The following is an 18,408-nucleotide window of genomic DNA, read 5'->3' on the forward strand; positions in this document are numbered from 1 at the left end:
GGCGCACACTGCGTAATGAAGGTCTCCATGCCAGAACCCCCAGGCGCACCCCCTTGCTGTCTCCCAAGAATAAGAAGAGTCGACTGCAGTATGCCAAAAGTCATGTGGGCAAACCACAAAAGTTGTGGGATAGTGTTCTGAGGACTGATGAAACAAAATTAGAACTGTTTGGGCCCATGGATCAACGCTATGTTTGGAGGAGGAAGAACAAGGCATATGACGAAAAGAACACCTTGCCTACTGTGAAGCATGGCGGAGGGTCAATAATGCTTTGGGGCTATTTTGCTTCTGCAGGTACAGGGAAGCTTCAGCGTGTACAAGGTACCATGAATTCTCTTCAGTACCAGGAGATATTGGATGAAAATGTGATGCAGTCCGTCACACACCTGAGGCTTGGGAGACGTTGGACCTTTCAACAGGACAATGATCCCAAGCATACCTCCAAGTCCACTAGAGCACGGTTGCACAGGAAAGGCTGGAACATTTTGGAGTGGCCATCGCAGTCACCAGACTTAAATCCGATTGAGAACCTCTGGTGGGACTTAAAGAAAGCAGTTGCAGTGCGCAAGCCTAAGAATTTGACTGAACTGGAGGCTTTTGCCCATGAAGAATGGGCGAAGATACCCGTAGATCGCTGCAAGACACTTCTGTCAAGCTATGCTTCACGTTTAAAAGCTGTTATAACTGTAAAAGGATGTTGTACTAAGTACTAAGATTGAATGTCACTTGGGGGTTGAATAAAAACTAATAATGATGTGAGCACAGAAAAGACATTTGTGGTTATTTCATTATAAACTTAAGGTTATATTTCTCTGACCTAAAAGTGCCTCTTTCATGTAAATGTAAGCAAGATGACTGAATGATCAAAATCAATCTCAAAATGGCCAAAACATTCAATTTCAGTGGGGGTTGAATAATTTTGAACACAACTGTATATGCAACAAAGCACAAAACCCCTCTCAGACTGCCAGTTGCTAAGGAAAATCCTACCTGAAGAGAAAGGTCTCTTGCCTGTGTGTGGAAGGACAGCAAAGATGAAAAACAGCCTGGCCTCCAGTGGCAGGGAGTTCCAGAGTCTCAGACTTCACCGTGGGCTCTGTGGATCAGGCTTCATGGAAGTAGCTGTGTAGAGTCTGGAGGGTGATGTGACCTCTGTTCCCCCCCCCCTACACACACACCTCCGAATAATAAACAATACGCCAGTTTTGGTACATTGACAAACGAGGAAGGCAGTACAGTGGGGTCTTGACTTAAGAACGGCTCGTGTTACGAACATTTTGACTTACAAACCACTCTCATAGGAAAATATTGACTTGACTTACATACTTAGATTTGAGTTACGAACTTTAAAAACCCACGTGGGAGGCAGGGAAAGTGCAAAATTTGAACTTTCAGTTAACTGTTGGCCAGTGAAAAGGGTGCCTGTCTGCTTCCTCACTCCTCCCAGCGTTTAGAGAGTGGATTGGGAGACAGTCTTCGGACTGCCTGGTCCTGGACTGCCTGGACTATATTTTCCCTGCCTTCCCTGAACCTTTCTTGACCTAAGAAAAAAAGAAACAAAATATCCCCTGTAAGCAGCCCCTTATCTCCAAAGAGATTTACGGGGGTGCCGGAGACTGGGATGAGTCTGAAGTCCAGACAAACCTCTGACTGCTGAGCAGAGCCCTTAGGTCTCAGCAAGGTCCTGTCTAACACTTCTTCCTCAAAAGCCAATCTCCTTTATTAAGAAAGCAACACACAGAGACAAATCCATGAGATATACTCAGAATAATCTGGCTCTAAATCTTTGGTAGCGAACACACATGGCCAATTAGACATTCAGCTAGTCTGTACAAGAACCAATGCATGCAGATCAAATCATTACTGCTTTATTGAAAAGAATTGCTTTAGAAAAGGTTTCAGTTGATGGTAAAATAGTTCAGTAGGTACATTTTCATAACAAGACAAACAGAACACAACCCTTCCCCACTCCAGCTATAAAAATAAAGAAATGGAATTATGCTAACTAATAAAAAGCATAACACAGTCCATCTCACGTGTCTTGGGTCTTCACAGGCTGACGCTAGATGAAATCCAGTTAACTCCCATCAGTCCATGGTAGGAAAAATAGTCCATAGCAAAGTTATAATCCATTATGGGAAAAAGCACGTGTCTGACCTTTCTCAGTCCAACTCCATCTTTACCCAACCTCTTACCAACTTCCTTCTTCTTCCCAGAATTCTTCATAAGGAACACCCCCTCCTGGGTCTTGTTGTCCCACCTAACTTTCTCATGAGAGCTTGAGAGTTGTTATCATGTTTTGTGGCAGAATTATTTTGACTACGAAAGTCTCTGCTCTCTACTCATCTTAGCAACGAGATAACCAGAGAGCGAGGCTTCTCTGAAACAGCATAAAAAACTTTCCTACTACAGAGCAGACTTTAAATCAAGATGGATGCTGTCAAGACAATATTATGACTACAAAACCCATTCTAGCATCTCATAAAAACACAAATCATCACATGCCCCCCCTCTAGTGGTCGAAGGCGGAATAGCAGCTTCCCATTAGTTTCTATGGACGGAAAAGAGCAGATACGGATCAAATGGTTCTCAATGCATTCCTATGGGAAATGCAGATTTGACCTGAGATCTTTTTGACTTGAGAACCGCCTTCCAATACGGATTAAGTTCTCAAGTCAAGACCCCACTGTAGTTCACTGGGACGGTGGGTGCCTGCTTTTCCTGCAGACCATGCCACAGCATCACCTCCCTCCCCCCCTCTCTCAGTCCTCGGAGGGCCTTTGCTGCCAGCCAGCTTTGCCAGTCCCGACAGCTCGTCGGACGCCTCCATGAGTTGGAGGACTCTCCTTAGACTCCCAAGCAGGGGTCTCCAAACTATGGCCCATGGGCTGCATCTGGCCTGCCTTGCTGTTTTGTCTGGCCTGTTCCGTTCAGCCAATGGGCGCGTGGGCAGGGGGGTCAGGAGTCTGGGTGGGTGGGGGCTGCGCATGAGCGCATGCACATGTTCCTTCAGCCCTCAAAAACGTTGAAAATATACAACATGGTCCTCATGCTCAAATGTTTGGAGACCCCTGCTCCAAAGCAAAGTGGGAAACAGTTGGGGATGCAGGGAATGCAAACCCTGTGCTCCTCTCCCGTGCCTCGGAGCAAGCTGCGGCCTACTTCCCGCACCCTCTCCCCTTCCTGTGACACCTGATCCTGGATTAGTGCACGTCTCCGGGCAGGCTCTGTTGCTCTCTTTTTAAATATTGGGCAGGGCCAGTGGGTGTCTCTGGCCCATTGGCAGATATAGCACCGGTAATGGGAGGAATGCATGTGGGGTGCAAATCTTACACCATAGCTGCATGGTGTTCCTTTAGGAAATGCCAGTGTGCTTTGCTTTTGAGGGCTTGCTTTGAAATGCTCGACCTTCAGGGTGCAAAATCTTAATATCCCAGATGGACACATAATAGTCCCGTTGCTCATGTATTGTTTTCTGTAAGTAGCCAGTGATGCCACGGTTGAATCTAATTATTCAAAGAATTCTTGTGGTTGTTTTTCTAATAACACATGTAAAGTCCTTAGCCCCCATTTCACTCGTTGAGACATTTAGGGTTCCTGTTGGCTATATATTATTTTATTTTTTATCGTGTTTCAATATTGCTGTTTTTATTGTTGTTAGCTGCCCAGAATGGCCTGGTTGGCAGATGGTGCAGGGTATGAATCTGATAAATAAATAAAATAAAAGCCACCCCACCCCACCCCACCCTGCCCTGTTCCCTGGCTGCAAGGGGAGCTTGGGTTCCCTGGGGAAGCCTGCCCTCTAGTGGCCGTTCTTGGCATGGCCTCCTGCTTCTTCCTTTTTTAAAAAGAGGCCCCTGTTGGATGATGAGGTTTGCGCGTTTCCTTGTTCATGGGCTAAGGAAAAGGGTTGAAACTAGGGGTGCACAATAATGCCAAAAATTGGACTTGGATTTCAGATTTGAAATTACAGCTCTTTGGATGCGGAATTTTAAAAACCTGGCCTTTCCAAATCTCCGTTACAGCCCACGTGGATAGTAGAGACTAGTTATTTTCCACTAGAAAGGACCATCAACAGGTGAAAGAGTTTCAAAGGATTTCCCCGGGATTGAGCCAAACCGCAGGGGTGCCCTCCAACCGCCAGCAGGGCCTGGGTCTTCGGAAAGGACTGTCACGGCCAGACGGATGGAACCCTGGCCCGTGGGAAGGCCGGCAGCATTGGGAAGCGGAGGGCCGGTCACCCTGGGGAGTGGGCAGAGACCCTGGCCAGCCGCGGCAGGCCGACGGGGGCAGCCGATGGCCCGTGGTGGGTGGCCGTTGTGCCAGCCTAATTGGGCCCAGCACAGTGGCGTGGCGGAGCACAGTCGTGGGTAGCTGCTGCACGGAAGAAAGAGGTGGAAGGAGGAAGGGGGAATGGCGGACTTTTAAAGGGTGAGCAGAGGGTGCCACCTCCTCATGCTTGAAGGGGACTTCCGGGAAGCCCAGCCATGGTAGGTGGATCGTAAGGGAAAATAAGTTTCTCTACAGCTCCAGGTTTTCAGGGGTGAGCGGTGTGGAGGGACGCTCTCCCCTGCCTGAGAGAACACGCTCTCAACTGGGCACACTAGTCGGCGGGCAAGAGATGGGTCGCCCGGGCCACCTTGGCCAGACCTGCAACTACAAAATACGTAACCCATTCATACTTCCACCTTTCCTGCCAATAATTCCCAGCCATGCAGTTACACTCGTACGTATATAATAGATAACGTGGCCATTCCGCTGCGGCTGGAGAGGAGGAGGGAGTCCACCGTCTAGACCAGGCGGCACTGGAAGTCAACGCTTCGGGCACCCTTTGCCCATCGCAGATTGTTTTCTGAGCCGGACCGACAGCTCACTGCGGGGATGAGGTCTGGATGGGACCGCCGAGGCCCTTCTGCCCTCCCCGGGCCTCCCCGGAGAGCCTCTCTCGACAGGAGCCACCCCCACCCCTCGTGCCCAGACTAACCGCTCACAAGGAACGGGAGCGAATGCTTCGTTTTCTTCAGGCTACAGAAGCATCACAAGGAGGGAGCTTCCAAGGCCTTCAGGGGGGTCGACCAGGCTGGCCGTGGAACGTCCTGGGACAAGAGGGATGGTGTTGTGACCCTCGTCTTCTCCTCTGGCTGCTTTCTCTCGGCCTGCATCTGACCCGGTGGAGCTGTGCTCTCAGGTGCTGGTGCTGTGGCCCTCAACCCGAGCCGAGCCTCTTTTATTTTGGGGCTCAGCCCTCATCAGCCACAGACCACAGGATCTGGTTATTCAGCAGCTGCTTGGAAGGAAAAAGCAACCCTGGGGAGGTGCGTGGAAGCCTTGGGGCCGACCGTAGGCATCTCCTGGTGGTCTTCCTCCCTCTTGTCTCTGAAGCCGGAGGCGAGGATGCCCTGTTTACTCCCAGGAAAATCAGAGCATCCCCTTTCCAGGGAGGGAGATGCTAAGAAAACTCTTCTCTCCTCTTGGCATAGTGGTTTCCTGACGCCAGACTCCCCAGCTGAAGCACCTCTGGGGGTGGTGAGGGTTGGGGGTGGGGGTGGTCCATCGTTCATTATGGCACCTTTCAGCCCTGTTCCCAGAGTTGGTGACTAACAGCCACAAACGTCCAACATCCAAACAAACACACAGATGGACCAGGAACAGGAACCCAACTGGACTAACATTGAAAAGGGACGAATGCCAAGATAAAGTACCTCTATTTGAAAAGATTTCCCTTTTTGGTGCCCTTGTGTTAAGTACAGGGACCCTGAGAGAGAGAGAGAGAGAGAGACCTGCAAGGGTCTTCGCTGAGATGTGAAGCAGGATTGTGTCCCTTCCACACCCCAGGGAACGTTTTGGCTCTAACAACGTTTAGAAAGCCACAACCGAACACGTATTGAGGGAATTTTGCCTCTGGCTTCGAGGTACCTGCCACTTAATACTGGAGATTTCCTAGTCCTAGGTATGTGTTTGTGTTTTTTCATTTTTAAAATCATCTTTCCTAGCCCGACCCTCTGATTAAATCGGGGATTGCGCTTAGTCGTCTATGAACGTGTGAATTGAAACAAGGGAATCCAAACAGGAGGGGGCGTCCGTGTGCCGTTCTCCAAACCGGGGTGTTTTCCCCATGGGAGGCCACAAGAGGGTGCTGGTGGGCTTGGCATCTCTCCTTTTCGCTGCCGGGAGGGCAAGGCAGGCATCAGACCCTCTTATCGAGCGGAGGGGATGGGGGGGGCAGACATTCGTATTTGACTGAGACCTTCAGCGTTGTGGAGGGGGGGGTTTCCTCTTTTCTTGGTGCTTGGCTTGCAGTTGCTTTGAAGCAAGAGGAAGGCAGGCATGTCTGCCGATAGGCACCCAGCTTTTGAGGTCTGGGGGTGGGAAGCCTCTGTCCAAAGCCTCTGCACAGGAGCTGTGCTTGGGGGGGGGGTTGCCCAGACCCAACACTGCAGGCCTTCCGGGAGGGGAGGGATGGGGGGGGCTTCATAACGCCCAGGGGCGTGAGTGTCTTTAGTGGGTGTCGGGGAAGGCCAGAAAGGCAGGGAGGGAGAGAGAGAGAGGACGGGGTGCTCATTTCGATTGCAGGCAGAGGGCAGGACGGAGGGACCTCCCCACTCTGCAGTTCTGCAATTTGGGAAATCAGTTTCTTTCAGTGGAGACAGAAGGCTCTCTCTCGGCTCTCTCTGCCTCAGCCAACTTCTCTTCCAGGAACAAGGCTAAGGGGTTGCAATTTTGTTAAGGGCTGGCGCTCGTAGGCGACTCCTGTGTTCCCCCCCCCCAGCGGTTAAAGGGGCCTCGGGGTTCAAGGTGGTGCTGAGTGCATCGGTTCCATCCCAGAGGTGACCCTCTCTGTCTCTCTCCCCCCCCCCGCCCCCATTTGTCTACTCAAATCACTGTGAGGAAAGGGTCTTCTATCCTGTTCCAGGGAGCCAGGCGCCAGCACAGTCTTAAGTGCGATGACTGATTTTCACCCGCCTGGTGGGTGGTTAGAATTCCCAGGGGGTGAATTCGGAAAGGTTGTTGTGGGTTTTCCGGGCTCTTTGGCTCTTTTTTGTTCTGAAGGTTGTTCTTCCTAACGTTGCGCCCGTCTCTGTGGCCATGGGCGTCTTCGGAGGACAGCACTCTGTGCTCTTGGAAAGTTTGGGAAGTTTTGCCCTTTGGGGGCAGCAGAGTGACATTGTATGAAAGGCTGAGCATTACCCCCTTCCCCACTCTCCCACAGCGGGGTCGCTGGTTGAACTGGGTTGACTGGGAGCGTCATGGCGCAGCAGGCAAGCGGCAGGGTTACAGTCTGTGTTTGGTTCCATGGGATGCTGGCTGCCCGTTGGAAGTTCACTCAGCTTTCCATCCTTCCAAGATCAGCAAAAGGAGTGCCCCAGCTCACGGGGGGGGGGGGCAAGGAGTACCCTGAATGATTAAACTGTAAACCGCCTAGAGAGTCCTTTAAGCCCTACGGGACAGTAGAGAAGCAGCACGGTTTGCTTTGTTGACCACCAGCCCCATGGTTTGGGATCCCTTCAAGACTTGCCTTGCTTTCTGGCGAAACCCTTGTGTTTTGCAGCACCCCCGCCCCACGGGTGAGTAACAGGTAGATGCAATCAGGGTTCCCAGGTAAATATCCCCCACCTGAGCACGGTCCTATTCACACAGCAGCATTTCCTCAGCATTTGCTCTTGTTTAGCTTCTTTGTCCAGGGTGGGGCTTCCCAAACTTAGAGTTCCGGATGCTGTGGGATGATAAATGCCAGAGACCTGAGCACCTGTGCACAATGTTGGCTGTGCTTGGCAAGGGCTTCTGGGGGATGCAGTCTGGGAACATCTCAGGCCCCGTATTCAGGAACTGTTGCTCTAGTCTAGAGCATTGGCTTCTCTGAAATTGTATATTTTTTAATTGCAACATTCGTTGCACCTAATAAAAGGCAACTGCCACCAACAGCCTTCCAGTATTTACAGGCTGGTGGCTCTCCTGGATTTTAACTTGGACTGAGGTCGAAAAGTGGGGCAGGAGAGCTTGGACTGAGTTCCTTGCTGGACAAAACCTCCCGAATCCCTGCGATTCCATGATTTGGGTAGGGCAGAGGGCAGATCCTGGACTCCTGCCTCTCAGCCCTTTTGCAGCCTGGAGTGCAGGATCCTTGCCCGTACAGTCCCTGTACCTCAGTCTAAAAAAGGCCTTGGTTAACATAATTTTTGGTTTATGAATGAAAATGATGCCTCGATTTAGGATTTTTTTCCGCAGTACGAAGCAAATTTGCATTGCGCCTGAGAGGTTTATAGCACCACCCTGTGTATGGGGAAACCGCATTTCCATTTGCAAATTTTTCTCATTACGAAACATACTGGAGAATGCATTAAATTCATAAACCAAGGTACTCCTGTACTTGCTCTGTCAAGCAGAAGGGTCCAACCGCACCCCGGGCCCCTTCCTTTGGCCCAAGTCTCTGTGACTTTGGATGCCGTCAGGAGCGGCCCTGGAGCAGGAACATACATGGGAGAAGGCATGGAGGGGGCAAGGCGGCCCGTTCCTGTAGGGGACAGAAAGACCTGCACGTGTTGAGAAACACTAGCTGGTTTTTCATCAATCATTCAACTAAGTAAAATAAAATGAAATAAAAATTTAAAAAGAGCATTTGCTGTTTTAGGAAAAGATCAGTGGAACATTTGCCAAGGGCCTGTTCATGGATCCTTCAGTGGAAGTAAAGGGTGCAATGAAGGAGAGGATGGGAAGGTTCCCCACACACACACACACACACACACACACATCTTTCATCCAAAACCTTCCCTCTCCTTTGACTGCCTCACAGCATCTCTGAAAGGGCGCCCGGCCTCACACTCTTTGGGCATGTGGTTTTAAAAATAGTTCCCCCAAAAATAACTCTAGCCGTCCCATAGGGCTCTCGTTCAGTGGCAGGTTTAGTTAACAACACACTTAAAAAAGGAAAAAGCTGTGGCAGGAGGCAAGGAACCTGTTTCCCCCACTCGTTCCTGTCTGCCTTTCCTTTCCTTCCAGAGCGTGATGTTCTGTGACCGTTTCAGAACAGCACATGATGAACATGTGAGAGTCCAGGCTTGTGCCGTTTTGGATCTCCTCCTCGTCCCAGGTGACCGTGGCCTCCTACCTGGGATGATGGCGCCCTTTGCTAACTACGCCGAGCCATTTGCTGAAGTCTAGAGGTGACGTGGCCAAGCAGCTTTTCAATGACGCAGGCAGAGGAGTAGGAAACCCCCCCCCATGTGTACATCTCTTGCTGGGCTTGCCCCTTACAAACTGAGGGACGCACGGCCTAAATGGGGGCTCTCGGGCCCTTTCTCATGCACCAGAGAGGTCTATTGGGGGGTATATTGGGCTCTATTTCCAGCAGAGGAAAAAGTGCTCAGGCCCCTCCTTAAGGATGGGTTGGTAACTTCCTTTTCTCTTTTTGTCCAACACAGGCATTAAAACATGCCTGCCTTTCATAGAATCCTAGGAGAGCGAAGTTGGAAAGTGGCCTCTAAGGCTATCGAGTCCAACCCCCTGCTCAAGGCAGGAATCCAGATCGAAGGAGATCTGCCAGCTGGTTGTCTTGTCTTGAATACCTCCAGCGCTGGAGTGCTTACCACCTCCTAATGTTATGGGTTCCCTTGTTGTACTGTTCTTACAGTCAGGAAGTTTTTCCTGATATTCAACTGAAATCTGGCTTCCTGTCCCTTGAGCCCACGATGATGTGTCCTGCCCTCTGGGATGATCAAGAACAAGTCCTTCCAGCAGGGTTTCTGCTGATGGGGCCTGTAGTCCAGTTGTTGGGAGGGGTGCCACATTGCGGGGCGGGAGAGACATCTTTATAGCCACAAGGAGATGGGGGCTCTCTACCTCCAGCCTAGAGGCATTGCCTGCATTGGGAGTCGTGCAGGAGAGGCTTCTGGCTGGAAAGCTGCCCAGGAGACAACAGCGGAAACCAAGGTCAGAGCTGTTCCCCCCCCCCATCCCCAGAATCCAGCCTCCTGCCCCGAATGGTTCAGGTTCAAGGGCCGGAGAGGACAACGTCAGCCTCAGGATTGTTGGTTCCTCCACAGCGGGAGGTGCTCTCGGTTGATCTCTGAGCCACAGAGCCTGGAGTAGCTGGGCTCGGGAAGAGTGAATTTCCTGCAGTTGTAAAGGCTGGAGACGATTGTGTGCATTTACGGAGAAGATCCAAGCTTTCTACCTCTGGAGGCTCCAAATCCAGCATCCCAGTGACCATCGGGGCAAGCAGAATTAAAACACTGAGCAACCCAGCCATTCCTGGCGGTAAAGGTGGGAATCAAAGGCTGATATAAAAACGGATGGCAGGGGTGCCAGAAAGCATTGGAACCTTTTAGGGTTAGCGTAAATCGCCCGGGGGGGGGGAGCCCTGGTGGGCAGAAAGGAGATGAACCTGTGCTTGGCCTAAAATGATCAATCGCTCCTCTCTCTGTGAAATGCTCGGAGAGTCGGGCACTGCCTAAACATGGAGGTCTTTTCCTCAGTTTACCAGCTTGGAAAGAGCGGGCTTCCCTTTTAAGGGACGTGTGCTAGGGAGCCAGCTGTAGACTGGACGGGTTGTCCTTGAGGGTCTCACTCTCTCCTGGTGCCTCTCATGGCCCCTTCCTCCCTCTTTGTGGCAGGAAAGGGGTCACCCCAATTTTCCTTGGAGCTCTGTAGCCAGGGCCGAATGAAAAACCTAGCTGGTGACATTCCGGGAGATGCTCTAGAGCCAGCTTCGCTACCTGCATGTGAGTGTGTGTGCATGTGTGTGCGCGCACACATATGTATGTGATGTGATGGGCCAACCATCCAAGAACAGGAAAGGTGGAAAGCCAAATGCAGTAAAGCTCACCAGCTGGCTAAAGCGAGTGGCATCTATCCTGCCTGGGCCGCTTGCAGGAGACACGGACAGATCCTGGCCCCTGAGAGTTCAAGAGATGATGCAGAAGAGGAGTTTTGGGTGATGGCAGGGGATGCATGCCGTACGACTGAAGTGCTTTTAAAGTGGCTTTAATACCACTGTTTCTTAGCATTGTGCATTACTAGTTAGGTTGCGCTCCATGCGCGGGACGGCTGTGGTTCCCCAAAGATCTGGGGATGCGAGCATTCATTTTTCATCAAGGTAGCCATGAAGCTGGTGATGGCATCCCCATTCTGCATAGGGAAGATTCCGTCATGGGCCTCTCCCGGTGGGGCTCGGAGGGGATCCTCTGACCGGCACTGTTTCCAGCTGCCAGTCAGAGCCGGGAACAGTGGCCTGGAGGGGCTGGCAGGATCTGACCCCGTGTGAGGTGGCGGCAGCAGCAGCTTTAATTCCTGTGCTGGCCCTTAATGACCAGTGGGATTTCTTCGACCTCAGCTTTCCTGGTTTGCTTTCCTGAAGTCTGGCAAAGATTTCTGCTAGAGGAAACCTGCTGGTCTGGTTGGGGTCCCAAACGAGGTCTCTTGTTTCCACAGTGGACCCTTGACTTACAGACGGCTTGACTTACAGACTTTTTGAGTTACAGACTTCTCTGGCCGCAAAATTTAGGTTTGACTTGCAGACTGAGATTTGACTTACAGACCAGAAAAAACCCAAAATGGAACAAAAACAGCCTGTTACGGGATTAATCGGTTTTCAATGCACTGTAGGTCAATGGAGACTTGACTTACAGACTTTTTGACTTGAGAACCGCCTTCCAATACGGATTAAGTTCTCAAATCAAGACCCCACTGTACTCCCTTGGAGAGTCGCTTGGGTTGTTTTCAGATCCCCGGAGACTCCTTGCTCATCTTGGCACAGGGTTTTGAGGAAGCGGCAAACAGCAGCTGAAGTGCTGGGCGTGCTCACGCACGCACGCACGCACGCACGCACGCACACACACACACACACACACACACACACACACACACACACAACCCAGGCACCCCCTAGCCCTGCTTGTGCATCACAGCTATTCTTTCCAGGGGTGTCTGCCTGGGGATCTGCGCCCCTTCTCTTTTCCTGCATGGTTGAATTCCAGCTGCATGGTGCTAGTCCCTTTGGTTTCCTTTGGCCCCAGAAGGGCGGGTTTCAGGGTGGGGTTGGGACGCAGGAGAGACGTTTGCAAGATGGCAGCCGTTTGGGTGGGAGGACAGCGTGGAAGCATCCGCTGCTCGCATAAGGGTCTGGGTTTCAGCGTATTTCTTTCCTTGCAGGGAGCTGGCTAGGTGCCACGGAACTGCCTTTCTCTAAAATTGTCCTCCCCCCCCCTCTTTCTTCCCACCTGCTTCCCACCTTTTGCAGGCATGGTGCAGAAACTGGACCAAAAACTGCCGGTCGCCAACGAGTACTTGCTGCTTTCCGGGGGTGTCCGGGAGGGCGTGGTTGACTTAGACCTGGACGAGCTGAACGTCTACGCCCGTGGGACGGACTACGACATGGACTTCACCCTCCTGGTGCCGGCCCTGAAGCTCCACGACCGGAACCAGCCCGTCACCTTGGACATGCGCCACTCCGCCTTGTGCCACTCGTGGCTGAGCTTGCGGCTCTTCGACGAAGGGACCATCAGCAAGTGGAAGGACTGCTGCACCATCGTGGACCACATCAACGGGGCCACCAACTACTTCTTCTCCCCCACCAAAGTGGCCGACTGGTTCTACGACTCCATCAGCATCGTCCTCTCCGAGATCCAGAAGAAGCCTCAGAGAGGGATGCCCAAAGTGGAGAAAGTGGAGAAGAGCGGCACCATCATCTCCATCATCCTGGGGGTGGGCAGCAGCCGCATGCTCTACGACATCGTGCCTGTCGTGTCCTTCAAAGGCTGGCCGGCCGTGGCCCAGAGCTGGCTGATGGAGAACCACTTCTGGGACGGGAAGATCACGGAGGAAGAGGTCATCAGCGGGTTCTACTTGGTGCCCGCCTGCTCCTACAAAGGCCGGAAGGACAACGAGTGGCGGCTCTCCTTCGCCCGCAGCGAAGTTCAGCTCAAGAAGTGCATCTCCAGCAGCCTCATGCAAGCCTACCAGGCCTGCAAGGCCATCATCATCAAGCTGCTCTCGCGCCCCAAGGCCATCAGCCCCTACCACTTGCGCAGCATGATGCTCTGGGCCTGCGACCGGCTGCCGGCAAACTACCTGGCCCAGGAGGACTACGCGGCCCACTTCCTGCTGGGCCTCATTGACGATCTCCAGCACTGCTTGGTCAACAAGATGTGCCCCAACTACTTCATCCCCCAGTGCAACATGCTGGAGCACCTCTCCGAGGAGACGGTCATGCTCCACGCCCGGAAGCTCTCCTCGGTGCGCTCGGATCCTGCCGAGCACCTCCAGACGGCCATTGAGCATGTCAAGGCCGCCAATCGGCTGACGCTCGAGCTGCAGCGCAGGGGGAGCGCCACCAGCATCCCCTCCCCGCAGTCGGATGGCGGGGAGACCGGCCAGCCGGACGACCGGCTAGCCAAAAAACTTCAGCAGCTTGTGACTGAGAACCCGGGCAAATCCATCTCGGTCTTCATTAACCCCGATGACGTCACGCGGCCTCACTTCAGAATCGACGACAAGTTTTTCTGAGTGTTCCTGCTCGCTTCGGACCCGAAATGTGGTTTCTTTTGTCCCCAACCCTCCCAAGCTCCCTCTTTGGGGCATTCTCTCTCTCTCTCTCTCTCTCTCTCTCTCTCTCTCTTTTTAAATGAACGAAACACATATCCGGCTCGGAGCAGGTTGGCCGGGAACAACACAGGTCTCTTCCCGATTGTGCAGGATGGGGGGGCCGGGTCGTCCTGCTTTGTTTGCTGCAGTTTGGCTTTGCTTTTCCTAAATGTTTCCTCTCTCTCAGGAGCGGGGAGCATGACAGGCTTTGGAGAGGAGTTCCCGGTGCTTGACCGAGCCTTCAACACACACACAAACACACACACTTTTTTTTTTTTTGGCCCCTCACCTTTCTCACAGCGGAAGGGTCTAAATTGACTTTGAACACTGTGAGGTGTAACAGACTTTCTCAGACGTGGGGGCGTTTCCCTCTCCGCTTCCCCGCCGGTCACCTCTTCTTGAATGTAATTGTTCAGAACGAGACCCCCGTACAGGACGCAGAACGATGGTTTTGGCTCCTCTTCGTGCAGGACGAGATTCTGGAATGTTAGTTTCTAGTGTGTGTAATTATTCGAAGCCTTATTTAAATGCTATTAAAAGAACCTCCCGGTACCAATGTGGCTTCGCACCCGTGCCGTCTTCTGCCCTCCGCCAGCCTGCTTCTGCTTCTAAGGAGGATCACTTTTTGAAGGGGGGTTGGGGCCTGATCCACCAGGTGCTTGGCCTTGCTTGGATCAGCTCCCTCACACTGGGCCGGATCCTGTTACCTGCTGTGAGTTTCAAGAGCCTGAGTGGCAACTCAAGGGAATCAATCGAGTAAACCTGCTCCGTGCCCTTGTTGCTGGGGATGAAGCTGCCCTCGTCTCCTGCCTTTTGGCAGGGACCTCAAACCCTCCTGGAAGTCCATGGGGGGGCGGGCGGTTTTCAAAGAGAGCCACTGCGGTGGACAGAAACGGTGACCCTTGGTGTCGTGCAGGCGCCTGGGGGGGGGTCTGAGTGGCCACTGCCCTAAAGGGCTGCCTTTCCTCCGAGGAGCCTGGAGGTGGAGAGGGAGAAAGCAGGCCTCTGGGCAGGGGCTTGTCCGAGGCTTGTCCGGCACACTCTCAGGACATGTTCCCCAGCCAGGGCTTGGCACACTCTCTCTCCTTGGCAGGCTGGGTTTGCCAAAGGCCTTGGCACACCAGACTCCCTGATGCCACGTGCTGCGGCAGAGAGCTGGCACCTCACGAGGTATCCTTCAGGCCCAGGGCAAAGGGCTTGTGTAAACATCTGCCAGCAGAGAACAAGCACAGGGTCAGCACCTTCTCACCCCAAGGAAGGAAGGAGGGAGGGAGGGTTTGGTCTAGCCCCAAACATGCCCGCTCTCTCTTTCTCTCTCCCTCTTTTCTGCACCGGCCTCTGTTCTTCCCCTATTTTCTCTTTCACTGGATGCAGTCCCAAGGCAGCTTTTGGGCACCGAGAAGCTGCCTCCGTTCTGCCAAGCTTTTTGGCGCTGCTTGATGCCACCACAGAGGAAGGAAGCAAGAAAACGGGAGTGCTTGTGTAGCTTTGTCGCTGCTGCAGGGGTGGGTGGGAGGGGACAGCTGCCCTGCGTACAAAAGGAGAGCCTTATTGGGGGGGGAGAAGGGGGGGCTCTGGTGGTGCTGGTGGCTTTCAGAGGCTCCCGGTTGGTCTCTGCAGTTGCATCCTGAGCAGCCAGGTGCCCTTTTTGGCTCAGAGGATAAGAGCCTGGCCCCATCTCTTCCCAACATGGTTTTTCAAGATCATTACCATCATCTTAGAACTCCAGAGCTGGAAGCGACCCCTAGGGATCAGGGAGGCACAGTGGGAGAATCGAACTCCCAACCCGCAAACCGAACTATGAACTGGGGGGGGGGGGGAAACAATCATGAACTGGGTCCATTCACAGTTCGCTTCATGAATTCCATTTCACCAAAACAAAACCATTTGCTGAACTTTTTTTTCATCTGGTGCTTTGTTTCAGCAGAACAGGTGGGCCCTTCCCTCTCCCTGTCACCCATCACCTTCTCGCCTGGTCCTGCCTGATCCTCTTCCTTCTCCTTCAGCGTCCACAGGAGCAAAGACCGCTGGCCCGGCTGAAGGAGAACCGGGGGGAGGCAGGTCTCTCTCTGAGGGTGGCGACAACAGAGGAGAAGGCAGCATGGGGCAGGCAGGGAGGCAGCGGGGCAAGTGGGAAGGGTTGGGGGGGTATGAGGTTCCCCTCCCGCCAGACGTGAGCCAGAAAAGCTAACGGTGAACCGGTTCATTTGTCTGGGGTTCATGGGGAGCCATGAACTACCCTGATTTGGCATTTTTTCTGGTGCATGCCCTTCTCGGGACTCCCAACCTCTGGCTCTGAGCTCCCCTGGGGTGCCGTCTGCTTGCTTCAGAGTATTTCCAGTTCATTTCCTGACGGTGCATAGCCCCAACTGTTCGCTAATTCGGATCATTTGTAACCCACTGGTTTTTTTATAGCGCTGCTTCCAGAATGCCTATCAATGCCATAGAGATCAATAAAAAACACCCAGTCAAATCCTGTCCATCTGGGAGGGGGATGGTCAAGGCATGGCTTCAGGGCAGAACCAAACAGACCCACCCACTGTTTTAAAAGTTTTCAGTTCATGGGGGAACGAACCCTCTGGATGCATTCTTTCACCATCACTGCCTCTCAGCCTGAGGTGTCTTAACAGGGTTGTTTGTTGCAAGGAGGAGAGATCGCAATAAGCCTTGGTGGAAAATGAAATAAATGAGAAATTATTCTCTGAAGCCAGGACGGTGTTAGGCTTAATGCTTGGTGAGCTTCATGTTCTGGACAGACTGCTCTGAAAGCTATCTAGAAAGAGTCTCTGGGGCTCATCTAGTTGACCTCAGGAAGGCCCGGTGCTCAGAGAAAAGCCTTCAAAGATAATGAGGTTGTCCTGCAGGTGCTGATGGTTTGCCTTCTTACAGAATAATACAGAGCAGGGAGAAAATCCCACAAAGGTTGTCTGGTCCAAATGGATGCCAGGATAAGTCTGTACCACCCTTGGCAAAAGGCCACTCAGCCTCTCCTTAGAATACCTTCAGAGGAGAAGAGCATTCCACCTCCTGAGGCCTTCTGTTCCACTGCTGATCCATTGCCACTGTTAGTCATTTCTTCAAGATGTTTAGTCTAAACCCTTCCTCTTGTGATTTGAACTAATTAGGTCAGGTCCTCTCTGCTGGTGCAACATATTTGCTCAGTGATCTGTGTGGCAGCCCACCAAATGCTTGAAGATGATGTTCCCATTATTTCCAACTCCTGGGAGACAGTTTTGGTTTGTTTGTTTGTTTGTTTATACCCCACCCATCTAGACCAAAGTCTACTCTGGGCAGCTAACAATAATAGATAAAATTAAAACAATATAATAAAGTAAAAAACAACTAATAATATAGTTCAGGGTAGGAAAATTAATCAGGTGATGACAGGAGGGAAAACCTGCCTAAAGAACCAGGTCTTAAGTTGGCTGTTAAAAACACCCAGCGAGCGAGCCAGACAGATCTCTGGGGGGGGGGGGAGACTGTTCCAAAGACAAGGGGCCACTGCTGAGAAGGCCTGGTTTCTCGTTCTTTCTCTTTGAGCTTCCCTCGGCGTTAGGCACCTCAGCCACCCCTCCTGGCTAGAATGAATGATTCGGATAGATCTGGGTGGGAGGAGGTGTTCCGCTAGATATTGAGGTCCTAAACTGTTTAGGGCTTTATATGTCATTGTTAAAACTTTGAAATCAATGCAGAAACAAATGGGCACCCAGTGCAAGGCACCCAGTGCAAGGCAGCCAGAGGGGGGGGAATATGTTGATGTTTTCTCCCCCTAGTGAGAAGTCTGGCTGCCGTGTTCTGCACTATTTGAAGCTTCTTCATCAATCTCAAAGGTAGCCCCATGTAGAGCGCATTGCAGTAGTCTAATCTCGAGACCACAAGGGCATGGACCAGAGTGGTGAGCGTCCCAACATCAAGATAGGGATGCAGCTGGGCAATCCGCCACAGATGGAAATAAGCGGAGCGGACCACTGACGCTACCTGGGTTTCAGTTGTGAACGCCGATCCAGATGGACCCCCAAGCTGCAAACCTCACTCTTTGCGGTGAGAGTCTCCCCCCCCCAAAAAAAGAGACGGAGTTTCCCAAACCACAGATGGAGGGGCTACCCACCCTCAGGACCTCCGTCTTGTCTGGGTTCAGCCTCAGTCCATTCTCCTGCATCAGTTGCAGTACAGCCTCCAGGCAGCGCTGAAGGGACGGAACGGCATCCACTGTGGTTGGAGAAAAGGAGATGTAGAGCTGATGGCATGAAGCCCCACATCCCCTGATGACCTGTCCTGGCAGTCTTATGTAGATATTAAACAGTACTGGGGAGATGATCGAGCCCTGCAGAACTCCACAATTGAGACTCCACGGGGCCGAGACACCCTCCCCAAGCTGAACTCTCTGGGGATGGTCCTCCAAGGAGGATCGGAGCCAGGCAAGCGCGGACAGCCTCCCCAGGAGGATACCGTGGTCGACGGTATCGAAGGCAGCTGAGATACTGAGGAGGACCAACAAAGACATTTTGCCCCTGTCGGCCTCCCTCAGCGACCAATGTCGTTTCCGTACCGTGGCGCAGCCTGAAACCCAACTGAAATGGATCCAGGTTTTGTGAAAAATCCTGGACACTTCTATTTCTCTTTCTGCTGGTCACTTTGATAGACAGTGGGGGATTCCATGGCCGTAATGTATCTTGCTTTCATGCTATGATGTTGCTGACAAGATTGGAGGCTGCTCCTCCTACCTGGGGGCACCACTGGCTGAGCAGCCATACCAAACACGTGCGCTGTGGGGGTCTTGAGCAGAATCACCGTGGGTTTCTGTTTGACCAATGGATAAATTACTTGGAT

At 52.3% G+C, this 18,408-nt stretch overlaps 1 protein-coding gene across 4 annotated transcripts in view; it reads left to right on the forward strand.

Annotated features, from left to right (window-relative positions):
- The window catches only part of MB21D2 (Mab-21 domain containing 2), a 47,128-nt gene extending 32,994 nt beyond the window's left edge, over nucleotides 1-14,134 (forward strand). For 2 of the 4 annotated variants that reach the window (XM_072996392.2, XM_072996393.2), the window contains exon 2: nucleotides 12,236-14,134. In XM_072996392.2, coding sequence (XP_072852493.2) covers nucleotides 12,236-13,500 — 1,265 coding nt within the window. In that variant the 3' untranslated portion in view covers nucleotides 13,501-14,134. Of the gene's footprint in view, nucleotides 1-7,439; nucleotides 9,089-9,141; nucleotides 9,162-12,235 lie in introns of those variants that run through there. The other 2 variants (XM_020815753.3, XM_072996394.2) reach the window with 2 other exon arrangements.
- Nucleotides 14,135-18,408: the final 4,274 nt, after the last annotated feature.

Source organism: Pogona vitticeps, chromosome 3 (assembly GCF_051106095.1).
Source record: "Pogona vitticeps strain Pit_001003342236 chromosome 3, PviZW2.1, whole genome shotgun sequence".
In the NCBI taxonomy this organism is placed as follows: domain Eukaryota; kingdom Metazoa; phylum Chordata; class Lepidosauria; order Squamata; family Agamidae; genus Pogona; species Pogona vitticeps.